The 12,846-nt window shown below is 48.1% G+C and overlaps 1 protein-coding gene across 1 annotated transcript in view; it reads right to left on the bottom strand.

Annotated features, from left to right (window-relative positions):
- kirrel3a (kirre like nephrin family adhesion molecule 3a) overlaps positions 1-12,846 on the bottom strand; it is a 611,527-nt gene that overhangs the window by 111,374 nt on the left and 487,307 nt on the right. The window contains exon 5 of the mRNA XM_078558764.1: positions 2,817-2,967. Within this exon, the coding sequence (XP_078414890.1) occupies positions 2,817-2,967 (151 nt within the window). The remainder of the gene's footprint in view (positions 1-2,816; positions 2,968-12,846) is intronic.

Here is a 12,846-nt window from a genome sequence, read left to right as displayed (position 1 = left end):
AGGCCCCTTAATGCATCCTGCAGAGTACTGGCCACCACTTGGATGGCCAGAGTTTAGTGCACCGCATGACTGCCCAAAACTCCAACCACCTCTGCCCCACTCCACCTGGCCGATTGGCAGCAGCTTTGCCCATTGGACTGCATGCTGTGCACTCAGCTCAGGCACAGGCATTCTGCTAACCTGCACTGCAAGGCTGCCCTGTTAGCTTGAACCATGGGGGAGACTGGTCCAAACCGGGATGATGACATTGCAAGGGGCTGTGAGCTCCTCCACCAGTGACTGCTCCATGACAGCTTTCATAAGGAGATTGTACAACATGTCCAGCAGTCCAACTGTTCTGCAGTCCACTAAAATGCTCATTAATTTGCAGCCTGTGCCTGAGGCGTGAAAAGATCTGGAGCACTTGGTAGCACTTTCATGCCTCTGCGTTGCTTGAGTGGGCAGATATGGTAGAGGCCCGACTCCTCGATTGTCAATGTGCCTGAACTGTCTCAGCTGCGGAGGAATGGTCACTTTTTACAAGGTTTCCCTTGTGCACTACCTTCAACCACAGGGCAGCACTTGCCCCCGCCCCCAAGTTGCCTCAACCACAGGGCAGCCCTTGCCACCCCCCCCTTCAACACGCCTCAACGTTGAAGTTCAACAGGCAACCCTCGCGAGTGCTGTGCTACGTTACTGTGTACTCACCTCCGAGTTCCCCTCAAAGTGCAGCCCGCCAAATGCACACCTTATATATGCTGTCATGAAACATGTCAACTTGGGCGGACGATCCAGTGGGCCAGGATGATTCCAGCATGCTGGCCTTATAATGATATGCAGATGTAGGACAATCAGATTCTCGACATCCAATGGCATGAAATGTGGCTTGCATCAACGGGCTGAGCAGATGATCGCAAACTGGTTTCACAATGTGGTGAAACCGATTTCTGGCCTTTTCACCATATTGTCCGCTCGTGCCGCTGAGCACACCCGATGCCAGCGGGCAAGGAAAATTCCACCCTTAGACACACTAGCTGTATATCGTGAATCTAGTTAGCTGAGACCCATGTAGGCTGGGATCTATCTCGCAATCTTCAGCGGAGTTAAGGGTTCAGATTTTTGGCTCCTCATGAGGTGGGAATTGGCTCAGAAAATGCAGAACATAGGCTGGGATTAACTGTCCCGCCAAAATTCCTGCCAGAAGTCAAAGGACTTTTTGCTGGTACACCAAACTTTCTGACTCACCCACGAGGGTCCTGCCATGGGCGGGACTGGAAAATCCCAGCTATAGTTTCTTTTTGCAGGTAAAACAGTGTTCCTGTGCCCTCCCAACCCCACACCATTTTCGTGTGGCCTTTTCATAGATTGAGAAGGCCTTGGATGCAAAACAATTAGGCACCTCTTCCGAGGTCGGGGTTCCTATTGTGAGGACCACAAGAAAATTGTATTTTCTTCCACACTCCATCTCCGTGTGCTGGTACAGGTATTAGAAGCCCAAAAGAGAGCACCTCGTCGGAGAGTTTGTGATCACTGGGGGAAGACCTACTGAGGAGTTGGCAACATTCTCATGGGTAAGCGTAAAATGCTTTGACACCTTCAAATGTCACTATTAGATGCTGTATGTAATGTAGATATGTTTTTAACATAATGATTTATCGTAGGATTCTGTCCTGCAAAGGTAATAATGATTTATCGTAGGATTCTGTCCTGCAAAGATAAGTTGGTCATTACATTGAACACTATTATCTAAGTGTTGAGATGCATTTCAAAACTTTTTTTCTATTGGAGAATGTGTCATAATGCATCCAAAAATGTAGAAAAATGCATTGGTAAACACATGCCTCTTGGCATGTTTGGTTATGTAATTTAGCTGTATAGACAAGCTCTGACTTTGAAAGAAAAATTCCCCTGCTTTTGAATGTTAAAAAAAAATCTAAACACTTTTTCCCCTCATTTGATTGACAGGTAATCTGCTTTGAAATGGGAATGCAACATTGTGTACTTTTTTCCCCCAATGTCAGGGTCTGTAGCTGTCATAGTTTGATTTGATAGCTGTGATGATTATGAATTATTGGCTGAGTTCCAAAAGCTAAGAATGATATGAGCAAAGCAGGTGGTTCATTGACACAGCTGCTCAGGGGAATGATTAACATTTTAAAGGTGTTGCAATAACATGTTTCTACCTTTGATGTGGTTTCTGAGTACATGGCTGTCTTTTTACACAACTTAATGGAGGGGGTATGGGAAAATCTGAGAGGGGCCATGGGGTGCATGAGGGTGCGTGGGGGTGAGAGTTTAGGCTTCTGGCACCTTCAAATGATTTTGGGTAGCCGGGGTGCTATCTCTGAGAACCAAGGCAGGCCTTCTAACCAGCCTGCCTTCACATCCACATTCCTCCCACACTCCATCGTGGCTCGCAAAGTGCACTGCAAACCCGAACCATGCATGAAAACATGAAAATCCCAGGAAAAATCAGTCATGGGTCGGGTTTGCATTGTGGAAGCTGGGAAAGGGAAGTTGTAATTCACAGTTTGTACATCCAACACCAAAATTCAGGCCAAGGTTTTAGCTTTTCAACATTACCACCCCCAGGTGTGACACTGGTATTGTGCGTCAACTGCCCATCATATAAACCACCCGATTTTTACCTCAACTCATGTCAATCGATAGTGGGCAACAGGTTTTGCACCCTTGGGCACAAGCAGAATATTTACCCCAAAGTGATCCATCAGACCTGGTGCACTGACCATGGGCTGAAGTAGTAATGTACATGGAAGGTGAAACACCAGAATGCCAATGGTTGAAGTGAAAGTCTTAAAGTAGAAAAGACAACTCACGTTGGATATCAATCGTGACTTCGGCTTCCCTGCCCTCCGGGACTGCTGCGTTCTTTGCTCTGCAGATGATGCGCTGCCCGTTTTCGATTTCAGCTTGTGGGATGTGCAGGCTGCTGATGATGCTCTCTCTTTTCCCATCCTTCAGGAGTCTCTATGGGAGGAAGCAAGCCGAGTGTTAGCCGTGGCGCAGTTGGTTACGCTCTGCCCTCCTAGTTGAAAGATTCTGGCCTCAAAACCCACTACAGCAATTTGAGTCCATAATCCAGACTGCCAGCAGTTCAAAGGATTTAAAAGAAATGGGGAAGCTTTAGATGTAGATCAGGAGCTGGAAGCCCTGGAGCAATGCACAATCCAATGGAGACAGCTTGAGTGGAAAGCTAAAGAATATTCAATTTCACTGAAAAGAGATATAATGCCTCATGTTTTAATATGTATCAGTGACAATCAGGATACCAAACTTATTACGATTGTGTCTTTTATTCAATTTACACACAGTCCAGGATACAAATTGGTAATAAAGATCCACTCCAGAGAGCTGAGCCCATGATCTAGGCTGTCAATCCAGCACAGTGCTGAGGGAGTGCTGTACTGCCTGAGGCACCATCTTTCAGATGAGATATTAAACCTAAGCCCTGTCTTCCATCTTCGGTGGACATAAATATCTCGTGACACTATTCTGAAGAAGAGCAAAACAAATTTTTAGTCATTTATTTTTTTTTTTGCTGTTTGTGGGAGCTTGCTATGGCCAAATTAGCTATTGCATTTCCTGCATTATGACAGTGACAAAAGGTACTTCATTGGCTTTGGGATGTCCTGAGATATTGGAGGCACCATATCAATACAAGTTTTTCTTCCTTTTTTTTAAGCTATGATGTGTGAACTGAGAAACTCTGCAACATTTCAATAATTACAGACATTGTGAACTAATGGACAGAATGACAGGACATTGCAGAGGGTCCAGGGGCCAGTGAAGATTGCTGAAAAATGTGGAGCTGGAATACTGGGAGATGTTCCACCTGGATTAGCACTCCTATGAGTTTCAGTGCAATGACATCCTCGCTCCTAATGCCACTGACTTGCTCAAACAGTGTCACAATTCAGACAAAAATAAAAAGTACATGTGATCTGAGAGAACTACATTGTGTTCAAAATCATAACAGTTTAGGGAAAAATTTTCCCCCCATTGAGAGGGGGGGTGGGGGGAAGTGCGGGAGCGGGCGCAAGTGGGCGGGCTCCCAATCAGCAGCCCCAGTTGGGGGCGCACCGCCATTTTACATGGATGGGCCAATTAAGGCCCAGCGTGACATCCGCCAGGATCCCTGTGCGGGCAGAGAGGGATTCCTTCAGCTGGGAGTGCGCTCTTTCACGCATGCGCACGACAGGGCGCACAGATCCCCCTGAGGCTAAGTGCTGCCTCAGGGAGATCGGCTCCATTTTGAAACTTTTAATAAAGGAGTTTAAACATTTTCCCTGCCTTGTCCCCTCATGTGACACTGTGACATGAGTTGGGACATGTCCATAACTTTTATTGCAACCTTTTATTGCAACCTTTCATTAAAATTTAAAAACCCTCATGAAGCCTCATCCCGCCAGTGGATGAGGTTTCATCATTTTTCACAAGCCCTCCTGGGCTCCTGGGCTTGACCGCCAACCTTAAAGTTGGACGGGCAGGACCATTAATAAGCTGAATTGGTTTTGTAATGGCTTGAATAGGCCGTTGACAGGACGGCGGCTGCGCAACCGAGTCAGGAAAATGTAAATGATGTGGGGTGACGTCGGGAGTTCCACCCGACATCACCCCGCGTCATTTTGCGCATCGGCGTGCAGGTCCCGCCCCCCCACACGCCGACGGAAAAATTCTGCCCAAGGTGTAAATGGATTTACTATCTGTTCAAGATTTGGCTTTTCAGCATTCACCTCTTCAAATACCCTCTTTGTGCTGCACTTGATGACTGAGGCTTTCACTCTTTCCCATTCTCTTCCTCCTCCTTATCAATGGCCCCTTCCATTCTTCATCTAACCCTTCCCACTCTTTTATAGTGATTCCACTCTATATTCATTAATTTCCTTCAGATGGCACAACATTAGTGCTCTCCTCACAATACAGAGGCTATATCACTACACCTTGGTTTCCTTCCTATCTCCCATGTCTCTTGCAAGTCCAAACAGCGACCACTTCTTCACTCTTCTTACATTGATATCCTTGGCTTCAGAATATCATCTCAGCTCAAATTGAATCCTCACATCTTCACTGTTAAAGTTACCTCAAAGAAACTTTAGGCAGGGAATTTCCTTAGAATTTTCTCTTACTCTTGCACCATTAATATATTTTTTCCAGCTGTGCAGTTGGAAATCTTATTATATTAAGCATCTGTGCAAAATAGCTTTAATCCTCTGTGGGTTCAAGTCTCATTCTGGTGCTTTAGCTCATAATCTAGGCTGACACACCAGTACTGCATTAAGGGAGTGCTGCAGTTTCAGAAGTGGTGTCATTTGGATGAGGCATTAACCTGAGATCCTGTCTGTCTGTTTAATGGATATAAAAGATCCCGTGGCACCATTCAAAGAAATAGATTATTTCCCTATGACTGTTAATGGGATATTGCTGTAAGTAAATAAGCTGCCACTTTTTGCCAATATAACGATAGTGACTACATACATTAGAAATTCTTCTTTGGCTACAAAACTCTTTGGAATGTCCTGAGAATGTGAAAGGAGTGTTGTAAATGCAAGTTTGTTCTCTCTTTAGTTAATTTTGTTCGTTTTCCCTCTTCTGAACTTGTCCTTTCACCTTGTCTAATTGCCTCCACCACTGAAGCGGGTGGAGGTAATATTTTCACCTTGTTTGTTAGTCCATAAATAATATATATCAAAAACTAATGTGGATTTTAGCAAAACTTAGTACACAGATAAAGTATGGCTCAAGGAGAAACTGATTAGATTTTGGTGAAGATGTGGATTGAGATCTGGATCCTGGATTTTTTTTAAAGGATCCATTAACATTGGGAAGTTGGGTGAATTGACTTTCTTTAAGAATTTTGTGGGTTGTGTTTTTTGGAAAGTTGCGGATTGCTTTAGGATGTTGCGGGTTGTCACAGCTGCTATGGTGGAATTTGTTACAGCTGTCAAAATGTAAGCAGAGTTTTCAAGGCAGATTATTGAATGTGGCCTCTTCAGTGAGATGGAAGCTCTTAAAAATATATATCTTTTTCAGCTTTTTAATTACAGAGCATCAACCAGGTAGGAAAAAGCCTCAAGAAAGAGCTGCATTCTTGTAATTAGGTTGAGTTAATACTGTGTGATGGAGTTATGCACTCTACTGAGTGCCTTCTTTATTTGTTCTTATTCAGAGTTTGGCCTCAACTGTTCCAATTGGTAGAAAGATCGTGAACCTGAGGGCACAGATTTAAAGCAATTGGTAAAAGGAGCAAAAGCGATATGAGAAAAAAACATTTTCACACAGCAAGTGGTTAAGGTCTGTAATGCACTGCCTGACAGTGTGGCGGAGGCAGGTTCAATCAAGGAATTTAAGAGGGAATTAGATGATTATTTGAAAAGAAACAATGTGCCGGGTTACGGGGAGCAGACAGGAGAATGGCACTAAGCGAAATGCTCATTCGGAGAGCCGGGGCAGACATGATGGGGCGAATGGACAATTCTGTGATTCAGTCTCCTGCTCCTCATGGCTTGTTGGTTCCTATAACCTGTGAAAATGACAGAGATGAAGACTCTTGTTATGAGAACAACAACACTTGTCACTGCTTTAGGAGAAGTGCAATAGTTCTCATTTCACACAATGTTATTCCACAAGGCTGCAACAGAGTTGGATGGATTACTGGTGGTATCAAAGGCTGCAGCCTGCAGACTGGTGTTTAGTTTTCCTGTCTGAATTTGCCACTCCTGTTTCTGTGGTCCAACTTGAAGGATTCTCCTGCCATCTCCAGACCTGCTCAATGTAGATTTCAAATCGGGTTACACATAGCAACCAGAAAAGGGCATAGGAACAGCAGAAGGCCATTCAGCTCTCCCAGCCTGGTCTGCCATTCTATAGCTACTTTGTACATTCATTTACCCAGCATTTAATCAATGCCCCTCAATTCTCTTATCTCACAAAATCTTCCCAATCCCAGCATCCACAGACTTTTGAGGGAAAACAGGTCCAGATTTCCTCCGCCCTCTATGTGAAAAGTTGCTCCTGATTCATTCTGGTTCTGGATTCCCCCACAAAAATAAATGGTTTTGCTGCGACTATCTTTTCAAACCCAATTACAATTTTAAACATCTTGTTTAGGCCGCCTCTCAATCTTCTAAACTCAAGATCAAGAACATCAGCAATATCTTCGAATGTCACAACTGTACAGCCCAAAAACATCTCTCTCAAGGCAACTGCAATCCAGCTCCTTTCAACAACAACAACTTGCATTTGTACAGTGCCTTTCACATAGGAAAACCTCCCAGGGTGCTTCATAAGAGCATTATCAAACAAAATTTGACGCAGAGGCACATGAGACATTACGACAGACATCCAAACGCTTAGCCAAAGGTTTAGGGCAGAATTTTCCGTGCCCGCTGGTGGTAGGCGTGATTGGTGGCGTGAGCGGACAATATGGCGCAATCATTTCACGACGTGAAACCAGTTCACGATCATCTGCTCAGCCTGCCGATGGAGGGCTGTGTTTCCCACCATCGGGCGTTGGGAACCTTATTGTAATAGATCAGCACATCATTATCAGGCTAGCCCTCCGGAATCGTCCCCTCCCATTGGATTGTCCACCCACGTTGGTAGGAAAGTACGCCGATGTGTTTCACAACAGCACATATGCGACGTGCATTTGGCGGCCTGCACTTTGAGGGGAATTCTGAGGTGAGTACACAGTAACATTGTACAGCGCTCCCCAGGGTCGCCTGTTGGACTTGAAGCTTGAGGGGTGCTGGGTGGTGTCGAGTTTAAGGGCAGCCCTGCTGTTGAGATGACTTATGTAGGGGGGGTAACCCCAAGGGCCTGCTGCTGAATATAGCGCACAAGCATTCAGGGAGGGGGTCAGGGTGGGCGAAGAAAGTGGCCACGCATTAGGGAAACCTGTAGAAAGTGATCATTCCTCTGCAACTCAGATAGTTCAGGCGCAGCCACATTGATGTGATCTGAGCTGGGCTTTTAGTTTCTGCCCACTCAAGCAATGCAGAGGCAAAGTGCCACCAAACACTCCAAAGCTTTTCACTGCCCCGCTCACCCTCCTGGCACAAACTGCAAATTCATGAGCATTTTAGTGGACGGTAGGGCAGTTGGACGACTGCACACGTTGTACAATCTCCTTGCTAAAGCTGGCCATGGAGCAGTCACTGCTGGAGGTGCTCACAGCCCCTTGCAATGTCAGCATCCTGGTTTGGACCAGTCTCCCCCATTGTTCAAGCTAACAGTGCAGCCTTGCAGTGTAGGTTAGGAGAATGCCTGTGTCTGAGCTGAGAGCACAGCATGCAGCCCAGTGGGCAAAGTTGCCGCCAATGGGTGAGCTGGGGTGGAAGTGGTGGGGTTTTGGGCAGCCATGCAGCACACTAATCTCTCGCCATCCAAGTGGGGGCAGCACTCTCCGGGGTGCGTTAAGGGGCCTTCAGACTTAACCAGGTTCTTACTACACCCATGCTAACCACATGTCTCTCTTTTATCCTGCAGGAGTATAATCAGGATCATGGAGCCTGGTAAGCTAGCTTTATGCCTGATGGCCTACAGATCGTGAAGACGACAGAGGAGAGAGCGACTGAGGCTCCTGGCTGTGGAGAGGCAGGAAGAATGGGCGGCTGGGGCACACACACACGCTGCCAGGAGTGACAATGAGCCATCACTGGTCGGCATCTAGCGACATCCAGGGACTATAGACACCGCCTGTCATTCCTGCAGATGCTGAGAACCAATGTCGCTGGAGACTGCGCATGTCTACTGAACTGGTCAGACACATCTGCCACCTGCTGCAGGACTTGGCGCCACAGGGACATGGAGGGCATCCACTGCCAGTGGCCATGAAAGTGACCACGGCGCTCAATTTCTATGCCAGTGGCTCCTTTCAGGGCTCCACAGGTGGCCTCTGTGGGATCTCTCAAGCCTTCACCCACAAATGGATCCATGAGGTCATGGATGCAATCGTTGCGAGGGCAACAACTGTGTGCATTTTGCCTGGGACCAGGACGCAAGGGTAACTGGATTTGCCCAGATCTCAGGATTCCCACAGGTTCAGGGTGCAATTGACTGCACTCATGTAGTGCTCAGGTCTCCATCGCAACACACGGTGGACTACATCAACCGCAAGGGCTTCCATTAGCTGAATATGCAGCTGCTGTGCGACCACCACAAACACATCCTGCAGATCTGCGCATGACTTCCAGGGAGTATACACGACGCCTACATCCTCAGTCAGTCACAGATCCCTGGTGCCTTCCAGGGTCCACAAAAGCTGCAGAGATGGCTCCTTGGCTACAAGGGCTACCCGCAGGGGAAGTGGCTGATTGACACCCATGCGGCAGCCTCAGGCTGCAGCAGAATGAAGGTATAATGAGGCTCATGCTACAGCTTGTAACTTGATGGAAAGGATCATCGGGATGCTGAAGATGTGGTTCCTGTGCCTGGGCCAGTCTGGTGGAGCCCTTTAATACAGTCCGCAGAGTGTGTCACACATCGCCGTCGTCTGCTGTGCCCTTTACAACCTGGAGCTCCAACGGGGTGATGAGCCTCCTCAGGAGGAGATGGAGGAGCTGGAGGTCTCCTCTGTCGAGGAGGGTGCCAATGAGGATGAAGATGAGGAGGTCCTTGGAGGTGATGATGACAGGGGTGAGGCTCTCGCACTGGCCAGATGAGGCAGGTGCACTCGGGAGGCCCTCATGGCTGCTAGATTTGTGGAGGATGATAGTGACATGCAGTGATGACACTCCATAGATCTTCACATAGCTTCTGAGGATGTCTGACTCCTGGCCGGCTGAGGGCAGGGTCATGTCATAGAGGCAGCCATGAAACTTTAGAATCATCTGATCCCTTTTCCGCCTTTAGCACCTGAGCCCTTCAAGAGCACAGCATCATAGTCAAAGATGATAGACATGGGGGCCAGCCCCTCTTAAAAAGGCACTGAGAGCACACAGAGAGAATGAGAGAACTCTGTGGCTCCTGCCCATTGCATTCTGGCAGCAATGACCAGCACCGCCGAGGTGCAGGCATCAGTGATGTTTCCAGGGAGTGTGAGGTTGGAGCATCACTTTGGCCTGAAGGCTGCACAAAGCACAGGGAAGAGGCATTGGACTGAGACACCTGCCTTTATCTTGAGCAGAAAGGTTTCACATCTGAGTGACAGGAACACTGCTCATCGGAACTAGGAGCCATAGGCAGGGAGACATTTTTGGGAGTTTATTGACAATAGCGAACATTATGTACAAATGATCAACACCCGTGCCCAGGCTGTGGAACTAATTCTCTTTAACTTTCCTAACCCTGCCACTATGTCTTGTTGCTCCCCGGACATTCACAGCAGAGCTGGAGGCAGCCTGCTGACTGCGATGACCTGTCTGTGATGACCTTGATGGGCATCCTCTGGAGGGCCCCGGCCTGCTTTCGGGGTCCTCGGCCTGTGGAGTTGTAGCTGCTGGGGTCACAGGAAGAGGGGATTTGGGTGGGCCGGACACGCCCAGAGTCACCTGGGTGGATGGCCATGGGGTGTGCACTTGCTGATGATGCTCGGTATGCCTGTCCAAGGGCACCAGATTCCTTGAAAAGAAGGGGTAGCTGGAGTGAGATCGAGCTGCCCTGCACCCTTTTCACGTACACACTGTTGGTGGCCAACTATGGCATCATTGATGGAGTTGAGCCCATGCAGCAGTGCAGGAGCGAAGTCCTGGACCAAGGTCTCCATGGCGGCTGCCATCTCACCAGTGTTGACCTTGGTGCACTGGCATGCCGGCCCTATCACCTCAGAGTGAAGGCGGACGGACTCCTCCATCGTGCCTTGCAATTTGAGGAGTGCAGCAGACGTCCCTTCCTGATGTTCCTGAGCTTGCCTTGCAGCTCCAGCAACTGAGACATGGTTGTGTCTAGAGGCTCGTCACCTGAGTGCTGGAGATCTGGGAAGTCCCTGTGTCCACCTGCTGTGGATCAGATAGTGCGATGTGCTCACCAGATTGTGATCGAGGCTATTCTAAATCTAGGTCCAACCGAGGTGTGTGTCTCTGCGCTGCTAGAGGGTGTGGGTGAGCGCTGTGACAAATCTTCAAGGAGGGTGCCTCCAGATTTCTCTTCAGAGGTTCCTTCGAGGCTTGATTGGAGGCCCTGGATCATGGACTCTGTTGGCTGTTTGGCAGACGTGCCTGCGAAAGAAAGGGGAGATAATTAGCGCATGGCAGCTGCCTGTGAAACAGGACACATCACTCACAGCATGGTTATCTGATGGATGTTGCACTGCTGGATCCTCACTTGGTACAGCAGCGCTGACCTCACTGTCAGCACAGGAACAGTCTAGGTCCTTGCCGGCCAGCTGGATGGCTCTGTTTTCAAGGTCCGCGAGGACCTTGATTTCGGGCATTCCGCCACTGGTCTGCGACCTCTCCCTCTTGTTGTGAGCCAGCTTGTCCTGCATGAATAGAGATGGAGAGAGTAGAAGCAGGATGCTGCCAGGCCAGATGATAAATGTGACTGGTGTGTCCTCATCCCCTCCATGGGACCATGACGGTGAGTGTGAGAGAGTGAATGGTGATGTCCCTTGAACTGTCAGTGAATGAGATCACTGTAGGTGTGTGAAGGGTTTGAGTGTGTGTGAGTTGAAAGTGATGAAAAGAGTGACTTACCCTGGCAGAATGGAAGGGATCATTCATCCTCTTGAAGCACTGGGTGGTGGTCCTCTCTTGAAGCGCGTTGGTGTTGACCATGGCTGCCATTGCCTCCCGAGCTGGGTTAGTGCTGTTGCTGCCCATCCTGCGGCCAGAGAGGGTGTAGAGGACACCCTGGCAGGCCTCCACAGCATCCAAAAGGCGCTCGAGACACATGTCGCTGAACCTGGGGGCTGCAGTCTTCTTCACTTTCAGGGCCATGTCTACTGTGCAGCTGTGGTGGTCTGGAAGCACTGAGATGTGTACTTGCGGCTGGGCTTTAAAAAATGGTGCCCGGCATGATGCAGCAGCGGGGTAATGGCGGGCAGGCGAATGTGAGCCCGCTCACTATGGAAAGGGCGTGTTTCCCAGGAGTGCATGAATAATGTGGCGGGTTTGGGACAACATGGCGTGAAAGCCCACCATCGTGGCTGTTGGGTAAAACGCTGCTACACAAAGTGCAAATCTGGGAAAATTCCGACCTTAGGTTTTGAGAATTGTCTTAAAGGAGGAGAGAGTGGGGTAGAAGCAGAGAAATTTAGGGAGGGAATTTAGGGCATTGGCAGCTGAAGGCACAGCCACCAATAGTGGAGTGACGAACTCAAATGAGGACAATGTGTGCAATGCATTCGGTGAAACATTTATGTTTCACGTCTGTACCGTCGATTTACTGCAACCTAAACTGATGGAATTAACATCACCTCTGTCTGCTGACTGCAAGGGTCCAATGTCAAATGAGTTATGGAATCTCAATATGGTTCCTAGTAGGCACAGGCCTAGGGAGAAAACTGCCCCTCGCGCAGCCATCTCAGCCAGTGGATCGAGTGGCTGGAGCGGTTCTGGAACAGGATCATTATTAACCTCGTCTGAGGTTTTGAAATGTGACATATTTCCTGAGCAGTATGAAAGTAGCTTTCCTCAACAACCAACTATGATGCGCATTTTTGGCTTTTCGATGTGGAGCCCGAGATGGAGGAGAGTTCATTCCCCAGCACTAACATCCCACGTCTCAGTGATCACTAAGTTCATGGAGAAAGAAAACCCAGGAAGATTGTAAGTTAATTTAACGTTAAAATGAGAGCTTTTTAATCAGCCACATTCAGCTGTGTCAGCCTCAGACTCTCACCTCAGAAAAGAAAAACTCAAAAACAGTAATGAAAGACAGATGCTGTTGAAGTCTACAGCAGTTAGA

The sequence above is a fragment of the Cetorhinus maximus genome, chromosome 2 (genome assembly GCF_964194155.1).
Source record: "Cetorhinus maximus chromosome 2, sCetMax3.hap1.1, whole genome shotgun sequence".
In the NCBI taxonomy this organism is placed as follows: Eukaryota; Metazoa; Chordata; class Chondrichthyes; order Lamniformes; family Cetorhinidae; genus Cetorhinus; species Cetorhinus maximus.
This window is presented reverse-complemented; position numbering and strand designations above follow the sequence as displayed.